We start from the raw sequence: 14,328 nt of genomic DNA on the forward strand, positions 1-14,328 counted from the left end.
CAATTTCATCATAGCCATTCTCTTACTTGAAAGTTCCAAAACAAGTTCAAAAGAGAACAATATTTTACTATGGACTCTCAAATATCCAAGAAAAGGGCATCACTAGGCACTTCAAAACCAAAACATCTTGATTTTGAAGTAATAGAAATGGACACATGTGTCACATCACAAGAAATGCAAAAGGTTTCGATATCAAGGGACACATCGACTATAGAAGTACTCAAAGATGTAAATCTAAGACAACAGAAGTGTTCAATATTACGAGCCTGCTAATTTTAAACAGTCTCATCACCAGGACACGAGTTTCAAGAGTGAAAATGTAGAAGAGGCGATTGAGATAACAATGCGTTTGGCAAAAATGAAAAAGAAAGTTTCAATAGTTTTGAGAAAAGTGATGAAAAAGAAGAGGATGAATTGAGGAAAAGAATTGAAGATTTCATTGAGAGGATCAATAGGGGTTGGAGAGGAGAGAAGTTGAGTATGTGTTATCAAAGTCAATCACATGTATGATTGTCATCAATTTGTTTAGCTTATGTTAAAAAAATAAAAGAAGTAGGTGTTTGGACATCGATTTGATTGATAAAAAAGAAATTGACATAAATAGTCGTTCATCAAAGATGGTTAACTATGTATGTGTCATTTATAGAGATATCAAAATGAGTTGGCCCAACCCAATCGGACTAGAGAGTTAAATGGGTTGGAGCGCGTTGACCCTTTAATTAAAGGGCCTATAAAATAGCAGCTCAACCCAGCCTAAGCGGGTCATGGGTTGACCCTTCCACAAAAAAAATAAACATTATTACTCTCTTAGAAGGGGTATCAACGTTGACGTCTATGAACACGACATCAATTCATATAAAAAACACATTTATGAATCACACTTCGGTGAATACTTACAAAAAACACATTTATGAATCACACTTTGGTGAATACTTACAAAAATATATAATAACCAACGTAAGATTTAACAAATAAATGTTGATAATTCCACCATTTCTCCCACAAAAAACTAGTTGATTTAAAAGATTTCCAGCAACACAAGGCAACCCAAATACTTAACAAATCTAAATTACTAAATATTACATGACCCACTAATTAAAGTTTTACGACTCCGCTTCTTCCGATCACATTTGAATCAACATGTGATATTGTTTCGTTAAGAAGTTCATCTTCATCTATAATTCACCATACAAGATATTGCAAAATTTTGTTTTTTTTTTCTTCAAAATATTTATTTATCAAATCTTGACAAATAAAACACTACTAAAAATATATATTAAAATATTTTCAAAAATTAATAGCCCGCGGGCTGACCTATGTGGCTTGCGAGCTGGACTTATGAGGCAAAGGGGCCAAACGGGGCGGGCTTAAAAGCCTCATTCCTAAATCGGCCAAAAAAAATTAAGCCCAACCCCACTTATTTCAAGGGTTGGGCTGGCCTCGCGGGCCAAGCCCATTTTGACGTCTCTAGCCATTTATGAGTGCAAATACTAGAATGATAATACTAGTATTACATTGAATTTGATGTAAAAGAATACAGAGGTTTCTGCAGAACTAGTGTGAGTATTATTGTGAGGATGGACAAGCAGACACCACGACGATGAATCCAGTATATCGCCCGGAATATTACCAGTGAAACAAGTAAATAAGTAATCAAAATGGTTCCTATAAGTATAATCATCCCACAAAATCTGTTGACTCGTGTGTTTGTTAGACATGAACCATAAAATCTTTTATCTATGGTAGAAAAAGTTCTAATGTGGTTTCGGTTTATAACCATCAACAGCAAAGTTTCTTGTAGCAACAGGGAGAGCTAATCGAATGCCATCAAGTTCAGGTTTTGCAATTACCTGACAACCTAGACGTGACCTGAAGACGATGAATGTATGAGAATGAGAAGATTCATAGATCATGGGAACTGCTAAATAGTAGAAAGCAAGAGACTTACGTATCGGTGAGAGCAAAAGCAAGATCCAACATATCATTTTCTTCATCTGTTGGATCTTCTAGCTTGTTGTAATACTCCATATCCTGTGAAACGCCACAAGAATAGATAAGAAATACAGCGTATTTATTAGATCAAAACAAGCAAGATGGTATTGAGTAGCTCAGTAGCTCCCAGCCAGGCGGAAAAAAGAAGCCAATGACATTATCCCGATCACAATTACTTACCATAACAATCACATGACATGTGGAACAGGCAAGCGAAGCTTCACATGCTCCTGCATCAAAGGCCATACAGTTTTAGTCAAGTTAAGCAAAGCATTTGGTTGTCGTGCTTAGAAATGTTAACACCACAAGAGTATCTAGAAGTGTTCTAACAACGTTTTTTTATTTATCTGACGGTGTCCTAAACCACAATAAGTAGGCATGCATGTGTCAATCATGTAATTTTGCCTAGATGTATGCATCTGTGGCTATGGAGTATCTAATACTGAAGTCGAAACTGGAAGAGTATCGTGAACATACAAACTTTCATTTAAGACGGTCTTAATAAAATCGTCCCATGTGCATATCTTCAACCACCATCTCTCCAGGAAACAGTAAAGATATGTTACAAACTTCCTCTCTTACCATCACCATCCCCGCTTCAGTAGTATCTCTAGTATGAAGACGGTGCCTTCTGGAACTCATAGAGCCCAACCATACCACTAACTTCGAAACAATTTTGGGAATTCCAACACATTATGTTCGAATATGTAAGGGAACACTACGTTCTTTTCCATTGTTCTCTTGGAACTTCTTGGATAGGTAGGACTGCAAGATGATGTTAGATGAAAATTCTAACATATCCAATAAATGCCTCCCAACTGACTGGAACTAGTACCAAGATTCACTAAATCGCCTTATCATAATTAAAATATCAGCAAACTTAAGTAGTTGACGATTTATAAGATCCGTTCAATATATATGAACCAAGACACCTCAACAAAGCTGACCTTCAAGTTCAATGTCATTTTCATGTGCAGCTTCTAACATAGACATTCCAACAGGGACCTTGATATGGTTCTCTTCACCATCCTTGTCAACAAAAGTTACAGATATTCTGCAAATCACAAAGAGACCATAGAAAAGTAAGTTTGTGGTAACTAAATCAGTGTGGCATAATCTCAGACATTCCATCAGCTAAATTGTAGAGGCTAACTATGATAAGCTAATGATGGATGAAATCAAGGAGATAGCACAAAGTTCAAAAATTACCATCATAATTCATATAGAAAAAGGTTATTAAATATCTGATACATAATCTATATGAGGAAGTGCAATAGATGTCAGACATAAGTTTAAGGAGGAAATGTTGGATTGTAACAAAAACTTCCCCTGGTGACTTCATGCATTGGACATAGAAAAGCAAATGAGATATTTGTCCAAAATTTTAGGTAGTTTTTAGAAAATAATAGATATAGATAAGTAGGAGTGAACGTGAATTAGTTTCATGATCCTAGAGCGGGAAAGAACAAATCTGATTTTTCGAGGATCAATTCTGATCCAGTTAGAATTAAATAAAAATACCGAACACATACCTAGCATCTCAATCTATAGAAGTTGATTTAGAGAAGGGCCTACTTTATAAATATTCTGTGAACTCTTCTTTCCGTCCATATAAACGCTCATGGCACCACTTACTGCTAGGTTGGAAAATTTCTATACTGCTAGGTTGGTAAATTTCTATGGTTTTACTTCCAATGGAACTTGTAAAAAAAGGTATCATATAAGAGTGTACTCTAATAAGATCTGGCCCAAACTAGATCTGGATCAATTCAGAAGAAAAAAAAAAAGATAAAGTAGTTGAAAAGATCAAAGCTTGTCTAATCTACTCTAAACTAGACATTTTCCAAAAAGAACCTAATAGTAGACCTTTGAAACCTAAATTCCATTCAAGACTTCCCCTTTAACAAGTAGATCACCAATTTAATTATGTCATTACTGTAAAGTACAATTGTAACCAGCAACATAATCTCATCTTCCCCCTACAGAAACATAAGTACACTCATTCAAGAGGAAAAGCGTAAGAGAAAAGAGAATGGAGTAAGCAATTCATGCAAGAACTTACTTTTGCATTTCCTCATTTCCTGCAGTAGTACAAAATTGTTCATGCCTCTGAAGCACAAATCAAAGTTCAGCGCATCAAAAGAGGTGAAAAAAATCATACTTTAAAGCAGAGAGAGAAACACAAACCAACAAAATGGGGTGCTAAAGAGAGTTGTCGAACACAAGTAATTAATCAACGAATTCTAGAACAATACTAATTATTAGATTCATCTAGCAAAGCTACTGACCAGGCCCTGTGTAGAAGAATATCGCAACAAGTCTGTGTATGATGTCCTCGGGATACAAGCTAATGGGGCTGCAATTCATCAATAAAGAAAAGGTCATTCGGATAATGAATATAACTCCCATCAACTTTAAGATAGCAGTACACTGATTAATTGTAGAACTAATACTTTGATAAATCAACACAACAGACAGGATGTCTAGAAATAAAAAGTAAAAACTGTGTGAAATTGAATCTTGAAATAAAAAATGAAAAAGAAAACTATGTAGAAATTGTGTTTGGTGAACCAGATTCATCTATCAGGTCATGCAATTGCTGTGTAAAAGAGTTGTTCCATGCATCCAAAGAATAGTTTCTTTTAAAAAAATGTTTTATGCTCTTTGCATTATTCTCACTGTTTTGGAACAATGTCCTCTTTCTTTTGACCAATATTATCTAAAAGGGGCAGAATGGTATAGTTCTCAGATTCTTTTTCTTATTGGCTACATTATTTAATTCTCTCCAAAAAATTTGTAACTTGTATTAGTATGCCTCTTGATATTATTTAACTCAACTTTGGATTTGCATTTCATCTTAATTTTGGATCTTGTCTAATTTTAAGTATGGATGTACATCCACATACTAAATCATCTTGATTGTTGGGCTTCAACCCTACTTGATTTGGAACGGTCTCTCGTTATTTCATTTTGCTTTGATGTGATTGCACAATGTATGTGTTGGTTACAATTTACAATTTGCAAAAGATTTCTTATATACCAGTCTTGGTTTAGCAAATTCTGTACGATGGACAAAAGTAGGTTTTATACATCACCATATTTTTCTCTATCCTTGTGATTTCTTTCTCCCTTTAAAATTCATCAAAGAAAAAAAAAACTTGTCCATTCCCTCCTATCCTTTTGTCCTTTTCCATAAAATTCATAGGAATATAACCAAATCCCAAAAAGAAAAAGCCACAAATATTGAGTTCATTGCACAACTTGTACTGAGGCTTTCATCCGTAAATACTAGCCAGCAGTTGTACTTTTTCTGCTTAAGCAATGGGATATGACTGATCAAGTTACCGCCCTCTATGTGGAACTGAAGATGAGTCAGTGGACCATTTGTTTTCAGCTGCAATTTGGGAAAAGCTCTAATCTTGGCAAGGCTGTCACAGGGAATGCAATGGATTGGGCAAGTGAGGCTGCATGGATGGTGGTAGCAGGGACTGTGTTATTTCATTTGTCTAGAGAGAAACAATAGGGTGTTCCAAGGCAAACACAAAACAAAGTCTCCTGAGGTTCTTCTAAGGCTTATCATTCAAGATGTTACGGTGAGGGTGTGTATGCAACCAAAACTTGCAGGAATAATGAAGCATTTAGATTGATATTCTCAGTGTTTTGCACTTCTCTTTTTATATAACCGTAATGTCCAGGTCAACTTGTACACACCTCGACTAATTTCAGGAGATACATGTCACCTCCCACCAACAAACGGGTACCAAATAACTCCGTTCACCAACGCTAAATGGGAAAGAATCACCAAGTTTTTTTGAACCCGAGACTCAGGATTCTCACCTCATTAGTCATGCCTCTAACCACTAGGACACACCCTTGGATGCAATGTTTTGCATTTTTGAGTGACAGTGTAGAAGTTTTTTCCTTTTGTTTCTATACCTAATTCTGGACCTTGGTACATTATCCATATGCCAATTTCTCTCCATTTTTTAAGCTTTATACAAAACTTTACTTTTTGCTAATTAAGTCTTCATCACCCAAAAAAAATAAAAATTGACAGCAATTCTGCTACTCTTATACAATTCCCTCTACCCATCAACAAGAAAAAACACATATTTACTGAAAAATCAACATGAAATTGCAGATACATATAAGTCTAATAAAACATACCACTGATATAATTCAAAGGAAACAAATTCCTAACTCGATTCGATATCTCCGTGCAATAACCTCTACAACCAATTTTCAGCAATAACTCGCATGTCTGTAATTGCAGCAAAAATTCTTCAGTACTAAAACGAATCAATTTTTTTGCGTATAAAAACACCTTAACATAAATCTTAAAATTTATGCAAAATAGTCCTGCAGAACAACTTACAGAGCGTGAAACATAGCCGGTGAGCCGGTGGGCAAGTCGGAGATTTTGGAAGCCCACCATTTGTGGTCGCCGGAGAAAACTGAAGGCGCAATGAGTCTACGATTCAGGGGTTACTAGTAAAGTATTATTATTTCCACAAAAACCCACCTAAAACCCCTTTTGACAAATATTACGTAATTTTTAACTTGACTTCATATGATATTTTATCGTATAAGATATAATAAATTTATGAAAACTGATACAATTAAATTTAAGCAAAAAAATGTAAAATGATAAATTGTTAGTTTTATTTCTAAATTATTGATATTCATAAAAATACATCTCTTACTTTAATTAATTTAACTTAAAAATATTTTTGATCTGTCATATGACATAATAAATGGTCTCAAACTCTTGTATGATTATGAAACTCTAAGTAAAATATCGAAAGAAGCGTTGAAGATAGTTTTAAATATGTTTTGGACGATAAAAGGCGACAAGGATGCGCGTTTTTTTGAAATGTGATACCAATTAATACCAAAACCAAGGTATTTAATTGCGTATGTAAATTATTATATTCTCAATGTCAATAACATATTAGCAAATATTTTAATTCAAAAATTGCATAGATGGTACATACCAAAAGTCGAGAACTTGAATGAGAAAAAAAACAGAACAAAAGTCAAAATAGAGGTAGAAGTGACTGTAAAGTACGAAGAAGAAGAAGAAAAAAAATGAGAAAGACAATATGAAGAAGAAATATGTATTGGTTGGACTTTAGAGTAGCCAGAAAAGTTTGGCTGATCGTTAAGTCAAATCAAAAACCCTAAAAGTATTTTTAACTTTTGAAACCCTAAATTGGTTGCATTTTCTTTTAAAGATAACAAAAGGTGACGCCTCTCTTGCCTCTAGCCTTTTGTATCCATGGACGTCTCCTTTTGGAGATCGCTTCACCACAAAGCTAAAAGGCAATGGAGGGTTGCCTTGTCTCGCCACTTGCAACTGGCGATAAGGTGATCACCTTTTACAACACTGGTTCTAAACAAGCAAGAATTTTGGGGATATATCTCACTGATATTGCAAAATTGAAAATGTATTTAGGTCCAGTTAGTCAAGTAAAAGATTATCCTTAAATCTGTCACCCGTTCAGAAACTACTCGAATAATTCACATCGAATTTATGAATGTTTTTAGTACTTCTCTCAACTATATCTACTAAAGATAATTATAATCTAAACTAATACATAAAATTGCTCTTTAATTTGATTTCAATACGAATCAACATTTTCAACTTCGAATGCGTATAAATAAATATCAAAATTTATATAAAATGAAAGAAACAAATACATATATCTAACGTAACATCTAACATGACAATTAACGTAATACGTAATCATTTATACTATCATTTATTGACTATAAAAGTTGCGATTCGTAAATTTTACCCCAAAAGTTTCCCGGTATAACAAAATTTAGGCCCAATTGCAACAAATTAGCTTCGTTCCCGGTATAAGCCTTTATATATATCTACTGTGTGTCTGTGTGAGAGAGAAAACACGGCGATGAAGAAACCCGGCGGAGCGGAGAAGAAGAAGGTGAGACGATCTCCCGGTGTCGCATCTAACGGCTCGAATAGCATTTCTTCTACGGTAACTTTCACCGGAAAACATCATACATTCATTAAAAATTGTGTTCAATTTGAAATTTCTCGTGTTTTCTGAAAGGATCTATGTGTGTTTTTGTATTGCCTTAGTTTTGATTGTTGAGATTTAGTTTAGTTTTTTTTTTGGTAAAATGTTGTGCCCTATTTTTTTTTGAGAATGATGATTTTTTTTATTAGGAGGTTATGGTTTATGGAAATGTGAAGGTATGTTTGATAAATTTGGTAATGATTTTGTTGATTGTTATGTATAGGTGATTTTGCTAATAACTATTGCTAAATTATGCTAGCTATTTAATGTAGTTTCTGAATTTGCTGAATTTGTGCTATAGGATGCAAAGAGACTCCAGTTTTAGGTAATAGTTGTTTTCTGGAGGAGATCTAATTGGTAATTTTGAGCCTAGGGTTTATTCGGAACAACATTTCTACTTCCTAAGTTAGGTAGAGGTAAGTTCTGTGTAAATTGTGCTCACGTGCGGTTTAAGAAAAATGAAGTGTCCAATTCAGTTTGTGCTCACCTAATGAAATCCTCGGGCAGCTGCTACAGCGCACTTGCATATTTGAGAAAATCTGTCCACTAAACTGGAGCAGATGGGTTCTCACAGATGTACATTGGAAGACATGGAATAAAAAGAAGTGCAAATCATCTATTATCATTACTAGATAACTCGACACCAGATTCTAGGAAAATTTAAGGTTCTACATTATGAAGTGATTTTGTCTGAGTTTGATTCCTAACCTATTTCCAAAAACTGTTTCTCTCAATGGAACTAGTATCTTTTCCGTTTGCACTTAAATCTTTGCTCCTCTATATATTTGTATATTAGGATTTTCTTTGGAGAAAGCCTGAAAGGTAGAGTCGTCAAAATGGACTGGCCCTTGAGGCCAGCTTAACCCATCCCGCTATTTATTAATCACATTTAGAACTGACCCATTCTGCTATTCTAATCAGGTTGGGTTAAGATTTATTAAACACATTTGAAACTGAGGTTATAAGCCCAGCCCCAATCAGCCGTCCTGTGGGTGAAAAGGCTATTTAATTTAAATTAAAAATTGTGAAAAAGAATTAGTAAAAACTAGGATTGATTACCGAATAAATCTTAATATCTTACATAATACTTTACTCATTTAGTATTAGACCCCTCATATTAAAATTAGTAATCACCTAGCATAAAAGATGCATCTAGCGTAAAAATATTGGTACACTTGTTGCTACTCAAAATTGATTGCACGACTATACCAAAAATGAAATGGGTAATATATTTAAAGTGAATTTAAGTATTATTAATTTTTGAAATGAAGTTATTTGATGATGTTTAACTAATCAAATTTCCATATTATGTAAAAAAGATAAAGATGTTAATTAAGAAAACTGATCCATTATTTGCTTATTTCCGAATCGATGTTTGGTTAAGTTAGTGCCAGCTACTATCTTTGTACATCTTCTCTGCTTGTTTTGTCCCAAATATATGCCGTCCTTTTTTGGACGTTATATGTCTATAAATTGGTCGTAATGTAGGTTTTGTTACCTAATACTATAGGTTTAAATATGAAGAGGTTGTATTTTTATAACTTTTTAAAGCTGGGTTTCAGCAAATTCTCAATAGTATCTGTCGAATCAACATATTTATAAATATCTAAGATGTAAGATTTCTAGTTCACATACATGATATGTGTTTTCTAATAATCTTCTGGCATAATCCAGTTTAAGGGACTGAGTATATGAATAGTTTTATTCTCCATTTTGTGATTGGATTGCAGAACAATTCAATTAATGGGAGAGACTCTAAACCATGTTGAAACCATAAAAAAGAAAGCTGAACAAGAAAAGGAAAAGTAAAACTCTACGTTGTTCAAATCCTCGAAAAAATGCACCTGTACTCATGTTGGATTCTCCAGAAATGCATTACTTTTGAAGGATCCGAGCAACACAGGAAAAAGGATAGAGTTTTGAAGCAAGAAGCAGAAAGAAGGGCTTCTGAGGGATCTCATAGAAATCCTACAGGAATGTGTTAGGATATTTTGGGGCTGTCTTCTATTGTACAAAGCTAGAGGCGTGGTCTTCTCCTTTTTTGAGAAAGAGAATATGCATCTTTTGAACATCTCCTCCCCCTCTTCTTTTCTCCCTGTTGAACATTTCCCTTCCCTCTTGTATCACTGGAAAAAAACCTCAATTATGCTGTGAAAGATTTGATTTTCAGTTAAAAGAGCTGTAGAAGGGCCAGTTTGCCAATGTTTATGAATGAGAATACATTTACTTGATTAAAAAAAAAACTTAATTATCTTTGGCTACTCTGAATGGAGATTTGCTAAACTAGGATTAGCGGCTGATGAGAAAAAAAGTAAATATGCTGAGGCTGTAAAGCTGTATTGAATCAGGTGAACATTTTTTCTTTCTCATATCAGTTGCTGCTTAGTTATTCTTAGGGGCTGAATGCTGACACGTAGAAAAATCAAGACGATTTTATATAGGAAGATTGAGAGCTTGCATCTGAGCTAACTGTTTGTTGCATGTTACCCTTTAGCTGGTACTTGTTTGTTGAATTCATTAAGATGTTATTGTCCTCTAACTTTCCAGTTTGTGATCGTGTGGTTTTGTAATTTTTTGGTGACGATGTCTTTTGTAAATTGTTTTATCCATTTTTTGTTTACTTTTATTTTCAGAAACAAGGGGCGAAGGACGTCTTCCAGCTGTTTGCCGAGAAAGCAAGAGATCATAAAGGCTTAGTTTCACGTTGGGCTGTCCTGCAGGAAACACGGGTAGAGTATTTCAGGGGAAAAGATTTTGTCGCTTTTGTGAGAAATCATTCAGAACTTAAAGACATACTAGAGTCAGATAAAGGTTTGGAGCCTGAAGATATTGCCAACATTCTGCTTCAAAAGAATCTTTTAGTCCGCTGTGATCGTGTGGTGAAAATTGTTCGACCTGGGAAGAAAAAACTATCTTCTTGGCCAGCACATTTAGAGATATACCATGTGAGTATCTTTCTTGATTCAGTCAACTATTGGGGATGTTAAAAAGTTCCTGACTTTATGTTTAATTTTATCTTTACTTATCTGTGGCTCTGCTCACACATGTATTTATGGTCCTATCATATCTGTGACCAGTGAGTATGACATAGATGTGGATCCTCCATATATTTCAAAATACAGTGGGAACTTCCTAAAAGTTGTGCATGCTATGGGGGTTAGTGCATCTGTTATTTACACCACCTGAGACCTTATTACATATTTTGGTCTTTCCATGGGTTTACGATGCTTTGATCCTAACTTGAACTTTGCATATGGACTTAGAGAATGGATGAATGGTAGGGTTACTGGGTTAACTCTTTTGCTAGAAGAATCACAAAATGATATGGATGAATGGTATGGTTTTGAAATATTTATATGCATTTCTCTAACAGTATTTGCTTGGATCCCTATCAATGGAAGCTTAGTTTCAATGTGATTGGCGGGTCCAACTGGTACACTTCCTGAGATAGTAACAGATTTCATTAATATAAAAGAGAAGTTCTTAGCACAAAGATAGTGCTAAGAGATAAACCATAGTCGCGAGCTTCCAAATGAATAAAACAAAACAAAAACCAAGTCTTTTTCAGCTACAAGGATCCAATGAGATCAACTAGGGACTTCACATCTTGTACTAAAGCTTCTTTACACCAAAAAACAAAAATATACAATTCAATTTAATCTTCTGTTCAGAATTTGCTGAATCTTCAAAATTTTTAGAGTTCCTTCCACTCAAATTTTTCACCAAATGCAGGCTGTATCTTTAAGCGTTATTTTTACATCTACAACAAATTTCCACATTTTGACTTTTTTTGGGTAACCTGAAATTAATAATTTTCCATAGTTTGCTTTCAGCTTTTGATGTTAAGTTTCTTCAATTGATATCTGCAGGATCAAGTATTTTCTGAAAATGATGCCTTTTTTGCATGGGCATTTGTGAAAAGAAGACCCCTGTGGCAAACACTTCTCTCATTTTTCTGGCCGGTGTTAACACTAGCAATTTGCTTGTTTCCTGTTTATCCCCATTGGGCCAAATTGCTTGTACTATACACGTGTGCTGGTCTCCTCCTTCTCATACTTAGTCTGCTATTCAGTAAGTATCTGTTGCTTGTTACCCTTTTTTTTTCTCACACTTGTTATTCAGTTTTATTTTATTCATATATAGAGTTGTATCATGCATTGTGATGTGGCTACTCTAAAACTTGAAAGCATTACAGCAATTGGATAAAATACTGTGGCTTGTGAGGGATTCGTCTTATGATTTAGCAAGTTGATAGGTTTCTTCAATCATCTAATACGCTGTTGGCTTCACACTTATCATGTCAGCATCACGTTTTTGAACACATATTAGCTAATTTTATATATCATAGCTGACTACTAAAGCAATGATGCTTGGGCTTGCGTGAGATTAGAGGCTTTAGGTACTATGTACAATTCATACATATATATAGTGAAGAACATAAACTGCAAGTTATTGTTCCCCACATGTTTCTAATTTGGAAAACATTCCAAACTTCTTTTCTTTTCTTTTGCGTTCTTCTTTAGGCTTGAAGTAATTATGTTCAACATAATTCTATGAAGTGAGGACAAGGTTGCTTATCACTCATTTGGTTTTATTAAACAATGTTAACCTCTAAGAGGCAGGAAAGAAGAATTTCACACCCTTGTCAGTGAGTTACAGTGGTGTATGAGACCTCCATGTTTTTCTCTTGATCTATAAGAAGCATTTAAGCTGGACAAATGGATGTCATTTTTTCAATAACTAGGATTTTTGAATGCCTGCACACTTCCGTTAGTTCACAATACTGTTTACTATCGTTGGAACTCTGCAATAGGCCGATAGCTTCTTTTCGCTTTGTGTCTATGACAGCTCTGTGGGAAGTGCTAACCATATTCTGTTATCCTTCACTTGAATCATCCAAATCCCTAAGTGGCACTCATCAACAAATTTTATTAAAGTATTTCTGCTTTAAGTGGTGTCTAATATTTCCTTTATTTGTGCAAAATATGCCTGTTGTAAAACGGTAATTCTGGATGCTCGTCAAATTTGTCATGTATATTTTTGAGTCTGCTATTGAGCATAAATCACCATTACAAAGAACAATTTTGTGCTTGCAGTAAGAGCTTTGATCTTTGGTGCTATTTGGGTACTTTTTGGGAAGCGTGTATGGTTTTTCCCCAACATTCTGGCCGAGGAAGCAACACTGCAAGATTTGTTCCAAGTTTGGCCTCAGAAGGATGAAGGCGAGCGACCTAAGTGGACAGCAAGGCTTTTCTACGCGATAGTAGCTGTGGTTGTTATTTTGCTCCTGAGGCATCATGCTCCTGACGAGGCTGCAAGAGCCAGGTTTGCTCTCTTGCTCTTTAATCTCTTAAGCTTGATGTCGTATCTTCAAAAAAGAAACGAATTTCAGTAGCAAATAATCTGCAATTTTGTGAATCAATAACCTAAAATCCCAAGAGCCAGTAATTCGGTGGCATCTTCTCTCATTCTGAGAAAGAATTCCTTTATTATAAACTGTTGCAGGTATCAGAAACGAGTTTCCAACATTATCGATGATGTGCTCGAGTGGTCTCCAAGACAGGCTCTATCAGGGATGATGGATACCGTTGTCAATGTCACCAACTCAAATGATAACGCAACTGATGATAGCAAAACTGGCAGTGAAAGAGTTCATTTCACAGACGATTTAGACGAAGAAACCGATCTGAAAGAAGAGAGTGAGGATGTTTTTGGAAGCTTAGAAGATAGTGATCATCAGCAACATGACCTGTAATTTATATAAATGTTGAAACATATGCTTCAAAATTATTATTTTACTTATTATGTATCAAGTTTTCATCCTCTTTGTTAATTCTCTTTTGTGGTTGAACTTTATTTTGGGGCATTTCATTGCCAACTGCTGAATTTGAGAACCAAGGGTGAGTTCCCTGTGAAAAAGAGAAAAAAAGGGTTTTTGATATAACTCTCGGTTTTGTTATTTAAAGCTGATATAACTCTCGTTATTATTAAAATGGCTTATAAAGTTTGAGGGATATTATTATAGTCTATGTGGTCTAATAAAATATTAGGATATTTCTGTCTTGTTTTATTGTGAAATTTTTTAAAAAATAAATTTATTTTTGAAATAACTAAGATATTTGAAAATTGGAGTTAGGTTGACCATGAATGCAATTGTGAGATGTTTTTTGATTTGTTGTGAGTAATTTTGAGTGAGAAAAGTGAAAATATATTTTTAGTTTTGTAATTTTTCGAATTCTTCCGGTTCTTAGAATTCAACTTAGATTAAATGTTGAACTCGTATAGTTAAAGG

General features: G+C 34.6%; 2 protein-coding genes across 3 annotated transcripts; one reads left to right on the forward strand and one right to left on the reverse strand.

The window, feature by feature from the left end:
• Nucleotides 1-1,491: 1,491 nt before the first annotated feature.
• LOC101265666 (uncharacterized) lies at nt 1,492-6,560 on the reverse strand. 2 transcript variants are annotated; one of them, XM_004228471.5, is made up of 8 exons: nt 6,368-6,560; nt 6,160-6,253; nt 4,281-4,348; nt 4,055-4,101; nt 2,940-3,046; nt 2,173-2,222; nt 1,949-2,031; nt 1,492-1,869 (listed from the first exon to the last, which is right to left on the reverse strand). In XM_004228471.5, exons 1-8 carry the CDS (start codon nt 6,425-6,427, stop codon nt 1,755-1,757), a joined length of 624 nt encoding a protein of 207 aa, XP_004228519.2. In that variant the 5' UTR covers nt 6,428-6,560; the 3' UTR covers nt 1,492-1,754. The 2 variants fall into 2 exon arrangements, with proteins under 2 accessions (XP_004228519.2, XP_069152365.1); XM_069296264.1 differs by having other exon boundaries at nt 1,492-1,872; nt 1,952-2,031; nt 6,368-6,537.
• A 1,165-nt stretch (nt 6,561-7,725) lies between these two features.
• Nucleotides 7,726-13,980, forward strand: LOC101265358 (translocation protein sec62). Its single transcript, XM_004228470.5, has 5 exons — nt 7,726-7,994; nt 10,670-10,981; nt 11,906-12,107; nt 13,133-13,361; nt 13,542-13,980. Exons 1-5 carry the CDS (start codon nt 7,908-7,910, stop codon nt 13,789-13,791), a joined length of 1,080 nt encoding a protein of 359 aa, XP_004228518.1. The 5' UTR covers nt 7,726-7,907; the 3' UTR covers nt 13,792-13,980.
• The last annotated feature ends 348 nt before the right edge of the window (nt 13,981-14,328 follow it).

Source organism: Solanum lycopersicum, chromosome 1, assembly GCF_036512215.1.
Source record: "Solanum lycopersicum chromosome 1, SLM_r2.1".
NCBI classification, from domain to species: Eukaryota; Viridiplantae; Streptophyta; class Magnoliopsida; order Solanales; family Solanaceae; genus Solanum; species Solanum lycopersicum.

What these genes read in the sequence shown, in the direction of transcription:
- LOC101265666 (XM_004228471.5), bottom strand. Translation starts at nt 6,427, where the DNA reads ATGGTGGGCTTCCAAAATCTCCGACTTGCCCACCGGCTCACCGGCTAT. An exon ending in CCGGCTATGTTTCACGCTCT is followed by an intron (nt 6,254 to 6,367) that starts GTAAGTTGTTCT and finishes CTGCAATTACAG; the next exon opens with ACATGCGAGTTATTGCTGAA. An exon ending in TCCTTTGAATTATATCAGTG is followed by an intron (nt 4,349 to 6,159) that starts GTATGTTTTATT and finishes GATGAATTGCAG; the next exon opens with CCCCATTAGCTTGTATCCCG.
- LOC101265358 (XM_004228470.5), top strand. Translation starts at nt 7,908, where the DNA reads ATGAAGAAACCCGGCGGAGCGGAGAAGAAGAAGGTGAGACGATCTCCC. An exon ending in CACATTTAGAGATATACCAT is followed by an intron (nt 10,982 to 11,905) that starts GTGAGTATCTTT and finishes TGATATCTGCAG; the next exon opens with GATCAAGTATTTTCTGAAAA. An exon ending in CATACTTAGTCTGCTATTCA is followed by an intron (nt 12,108 to 13,132) that starts GTAAGTATCTGT and finishes TTGTGCTTGCAG; the next exon opens with TAAGAGCTTTGATCTTTGGT.